The 5,612-nt window shown below is 38.1% G+C and overlaps 1 protein-coding gene across 5 annotated transcripts in view; it reads left to right on the top strand.

Annotated features, from left to right (window-relative positions):
• The window catches only part of SATB2 (SATB homeobox 2), a 200,480-nt gene that overhangs the window by 112,183 nt on the left and 82,685 nt on the right, over positions 1-5,612 (top strand). For all 5 annotated transcript variants that reach the window (XM_017858985.1, XM_017858986.1, XM_017858989.1 and 2 more), the window contains one exon: positions 2,642-3,114. In XM_017858985.1, the coding sequence (XP_017714474.1) occupies positions 2,642-3,114 (473 nt within the window). The remainder of the gene's footprint in view (positions 1-2,641; positions 3,115-5,612) is intronic.

The raw sequence follows: 5,612 nt of genomic DNA, 5'->3' as shown, positions 1-5,612 counted from the left end.
CTTTTTTTTTTTTTTTTTTTTTCAGTGAGGAAATTATGATGGTAATTCCTGTTCTATGGAAACTGTTAGATTATATTATCTGGAGGCTCCTAACCGTTTGCTTGGTTTGGTTTTAAGGCTATGTACTTTAAAGTTTAATTAATATAATAATTGAAAAAGGTTTGCCTTTAGAAGATGAATAATTTGTTTTCTTAACCTTATGAGGGAAAGGTGACTTGTAAAACAAATGAATTACACTGTGAGGATTAGGTGGGGTGCAGTGGCTCACCTGTAATCCCAGAACTTTGGGAGGCCGAGGCGGGTAGATCACATGAGGCTAGAATTCGAGAGCAGCCTGGCGAACATGTTGAAACCCCGTCTCTACTAAAAATACAAAACATTAGCTGGGTGTGGTGGCACGTGCCAGTAATCCCAGCTACTTGGGAGGCTGAGACAGAAGAATCACTTGAACCTGAGAGGTGGAGGCTGCAGTGAGCCGAGATTGCGCCATCGCACTACACCCTGGACAACAAGAATGAAACTCTGTCTTTAAAAAATCAAACAAACAAACAAACTTGAACCTGAGAGGATCACTTGAACCTGAGAGGTGGAGGCTGCAGTGAGCCGAGATTGCGCCATCGCACTACACCCTGGACAACAAGAGTGAAACTCTGTCTTTAAAAAAACAAACAAACAAACAAACATTGTAAGGATTAAGTTAGAAATTGAGCCCTAAAAGAAGTTTGAAGTAAACTCTTGACTTACTTGGGAGTTTATAGGAATGTTAAGCAAGAAATCAGGCTTTTTTTTTTTTGAGACAGAGTCTCACTCTGTCACCCAGGCTGGAGTGCAGTAGTGTGAGTTCCACTCACTGCAGTCTTCACCTCTGCCTCCTGGGTTCAAACAATTCTCCCGACTCAACCTCCCGAATATCTGGGATTACAGGAGCGTGCCACCATGCCTGGCTAAATTTTGTATTTTCAGTAGAGATGGGGTTTTGCTATGTTGACCAGGCTGGTCTCGAACTCCTGACCCCAGGTGATCCACCAGCCTTGGCCTCCCAAAGTGCTGGGATTGCAGGCATGAGCCACCATGCCCAGCCGAACTGAGTTTCTTTAAAAAGCAGGAGAAAGCACTGTACTGTACATGTCTAAATATAAGGTGATACAAAGACTTGGATGTTCACATGTTTTCCTAATGGGATATTTTGCATGCATAAAACTTGTAGACATGGATATAAAATAGTTAAATATCTACCCACATTTTAATGTATTAATTTACTTCCACACATACCTTTTTAAAGTCACATATTGCATAAAGTATTAATTTAGAAATACTACTTCGTTCCACCCTTACAGTTCATTGGCTTTATTCAGATGCTTCACATGTGATTTGGCATCAGTGTCTGTCATCACCAACTCCCCTGTTTTGAGTCATCTCACCCAGTTGTCCAGCACACATCATTTCTGCCTAAATTTCTTAAGACTCAGTATTTTTTTAAATAAAACCATGATTCTGTCACTGTTAACTATATGCCAAGCCACACATGCCATTTGTATAATAGGGAGACCATTTTTTTTATATGTGTTCTATAGGTGAATATGTTTGATCTCTAGCTTCTTAAAGTTATCTTTAATGGACTTTTACATAGTCATATCCAGCATTTGCAATCATAAGAAATAATTGCTAAATTTGTATGGATTTTTTGCTTTTAAAAAGAGATCTTGTTATATTATGTTACACCTGTAAGCATTTAACACTAATAATGATGGGATTGTTTCAGCCCCATTTCTTTTCTCCAAACCAAACTTTGTTTTTCATGACTGAATAATACAGAGACGTGGATAAGGATTTGGCTATGAGGTGACTGTCTTTCCTGAGACATTATCTTAGGGAAAGAAAAAGACTTGCCTTGTGCTTGTAGATATGTGATACTTACTTTCTTTTCCCTTTCAAAGTTATTCTTTAAATCTTTATTAAAGCGCAATATAATGTAATAAAGCAGATAACCTGGAGAGAGGGTGAACTTCATTTAATGGCAAGTTGAGGTGATGTTATTAATTTTGTTATTTTTTTTCTTATCTGAGTGCATAGCACAATGTTTAAAATATCAATTTCTTAAAGAAACATTTCTATAAAAATAGCAAGTGAGTCAATAAATGGATATACTATGTGGTAGACATTTTTTAATGAACATTTCCATAGTTGTATAATAATATTTATGTGAGCTTTTTACTAGAAGGTAGCACTTAATTTGTCAGGAGATGTTGTCCTTGTCATTTCCTGATAACCATTAACTACATACTACAGAAGATAAGAACAGCTGGTGCTTTTATAACAAAGGGTGATTGGGGAGATGATAGAGCTTGGGGATCTAAGAGGATTTAGAATGGTCAGTGGTTTCTGTCTTGGCTATTTAATGAAATGCTTACTTTTAAGAATTTTAACAAATTGAAGTGGCAAATATTTTTACTTTCATATGTTCCATGAAAAAAACCTATTGTAACATTTTGCAGAAAAGAATATCGCTTTTATGCTGGAACTTCCATCATTGTATGAAAAAATGTTTATATTATTAACATACCAAAAGTTATAATTCAGTTCTACATATAAATTGTACCAATGAAAATAATGATGAATTATCACTTTTATCTCTTAACAGTGGAAAGAGTGGAACGAGAAAACCTTTCAGACTATTGTGTTCTGGGCCAGCGTCCAATGCATTTACCAAATATGAACCAGCTGGCATCCCTGGGGAAAACCAACGAACAGTCTCCTCACAGCCAAATTCACCACAGTACTCCAATCCGAAACCAAGTGCCCGCATTACAGCCCATCATGAGCCCTGGTCTTCTTTCTCCCCAGCTTAGTCCACAACTTGTAAGGCAACAAATAGCCATGGCCCATCTGATAAACCAACAGATTGCCGTTAGCCGGCTCCTGGCTCACCAGCATCCTCAAGCCATCAACCAGCAGTTCCTGAACCATCCACCCATCCCCAGAGCAGTTAAGCCAGAGCCAACCAACTCTTCCGTGGAAGTCTCTCCAGATATCTACCAGCAAGTCAGAGATGAGCTGAAGAGGGCCAGTGTGTCCCAAGCTGTCTTTGCAAGAGTGGCATTCAACCGCACACAGGTACAATTAGCATTGAACACTGTAATTAACAATAATACCGGGGACAGAATTGAGATAGGTCATAATTATTTTTATCTGTTTAAAAAGTTTTATGGAGCTCATCACATAGAATTAGATTAATTAATAATCCTTAGTTAATGAAACACTGTTACCATTGATCCATGCATGAACATGATTAATTTACTAATTGTTTAATTTTAATGATGTAATGGACATCTTTGAACCCAATGTGCAACTCAGGACCCCAAATGTTACTAATGACTTGGGTATGTACTCTCGTCCTCTCCATTTACTGTTTCCAGATGTAACCCTGATCTTGAATTTTGTGATTATCACTCTCTTGCCATTTTTTTTTAAACAAATTATAAAACTATGCATGCCCAATCCATTTTTTCCCTTGGTTTTGAACTTTATAAAAGAAATAAAATTATGTTTTATAATTTTATAAGTAAAGTTTTATTTAAAAATTTATAAAAGTCCTTCAAAACATACAAGTTAGATTTAAGATATTGATAAAATGATACTGGATAGTTTACTCTTACTTTTAATGTTTGAGGGAATATAACATTACATGTTGAAAATGTAAACAGTTAATTCACACATGTCTTATTTTTATTGAGGGTGCTTATATGTAAGACATTGTTTTCCACCAGTAGTTCTTAAACTGGAGTGTGCATCAGAATCACCTGGAGGGCTGTGAAAACACAGACTGCTGGGCCTCATCCCATAGTTTCTGATTGAGTAAGTCTGAGGTTGGACTCAGAAATGAACCTTTCTAACAAGATCCCAGGTGATTATGATGGTAATGATCCAGGGCCACATGTTGAGAAACACTTACGTAGCCCTTATATGAGTAAGAACAAAGCAAATGTGCATAACCTCAGGGAGCTAACGATCTAGTGGTGAAAACCAGGTAACCAGATAACTAGAGTAAAATGTGAAGTGTGATGAGTAATGTTGGAGAGTGTAAGCAGTGGTGGAGGTTCATGGCGAGGTGGAGGTGAGGAATACTTCCAGGAGAATGAATACCGTAAGCCTTCAAGACAATAATAGGTTGAAGTTTCAGCACCCTGGTAAATGCAAGGCAGGAAGCTAAGCTCTGTGTAGATGCAAAAAGGAGAAAAATAATGGGCAAGCACATATGTAAACAACACGCTAGAGTATTAGGTTGTCAAGGGGTTAGACCTTGAAGGATAAATAAAGTACAGCAGGCAAAGATGATGAAGAAGAAGAGTATTATTTTAAACTAAAGAAATTCATAGGAAAAATGTTGAGTTAAAAAATGCAGGAATAATTTGAAGACATAAAACAACTCATTTCTGAGAAAAACTGTATGAATGTACAGAATGTAGGAATGCCTTCATTTATCTGATATCTGTTCAGAGACACATGATAACATACACTATAAATGGACCTTACAAATAAAAAAAGCATGCCAGATTGAAACCCCAGTAGTTTGGAAAATACAGTCATGTTTCCAAATTTAATTACTTCAGAAGTTAAGGGGCTGGGCATGGTGGCTCATGTCTGTAGTCCCAGCACTTTGGGAGGCTGAGATGGACAGATCACTTGAGGTCAGGAGTTCAAGACCAGCCTGGCCAACATGATAAAACCCCATCTCTGTTAAAAGAAAGCAAAAAAATTAGCCGGGCATGGTGGTGTGTGCCTGTAGTCTCAGCTACTCAGGAGGCTGATGCAGGAGAATCACTTGAACCCAGGAGGCAGAGGTTGCAATGAGCCGAGATCGTGCCACTGCACTCCAGCCTGGGTGACAGAGTGAGACTCCATCTCAAAAAAAAAAAAAAAAAAAGAAGTGAAAACTCTCACTGGAAAGAAATCTGATAAATGTTGGTAAATTGGATTGCCTGATGCAAGTTAACACTCAAAAAAATGCACCTAAATGAAATGTTATACCAGTTATAAATATTTTACATTTATCAGTGGTTCATTGTTAAAAAGGGTCATCTGCTTACTTTTGGTTTCCACTTCTTTTGCAAGAAAAGGTAAGGTAAGAATTTTGTAGATACTGTTTAAGCAATCCTGCATGAGTTAAATAGATCGTGTTTTTGTTAAGTCAGTTAATACGGTTTTTCTCTCTTGTTTGAAAGTGTGTTGGATCTCTGGTTGAATTGAAGTGTATTTCTGTTATATAGGCAATTGTAATTTTTATTAGTTTTGAAATTGTCCTATGATTAATGAGTCATTGAAAAATGAGTTTTTGTGCCGAGTGCGGTGGCTCATGCCTATAACCCCAGCACTTTGGGAGGCTGCGGCTGGCAGATCACGATGTCAAGAGAGCGAGACCATCCTGGCCAACATGGTGAAACCCCATCTCTACTAAGAATACAAAAATTAGCTGGGCGTGGTGGCTTGTGCTTGTAATCCCAGCTACTTGGGAGGCTGAGGTAGGAGAATCACTTGAACCAGGAGGTAGAGGTTGCAGTGAGCCGAGATTGCACCACTGCACTCCAGCCTGGCAACAGAGCGAGACTCCATCT

Source organism: Rhinopithecus bieti, unplaced genomic scaffold, assembly GCF_001698545.2.
Source record: "Rhinopithecus bieti isolate Rb0 unplaced genomic scaffold, ASM169854v2 scaffold_48089, whole genome shotgun sequence".
In the NCBI taxonomy this organism is placed as follows: Eukaryota; Metazoa; Chordata; class Mammalia; order Primates; family Cercopithecidae; genus Rhinopithecus; species Rhinopithecus bieti.
Note: the sequence above shows the minus strand (reverse complement) of the source record. Positions and strands in the feature narration are given on the sequence as shown.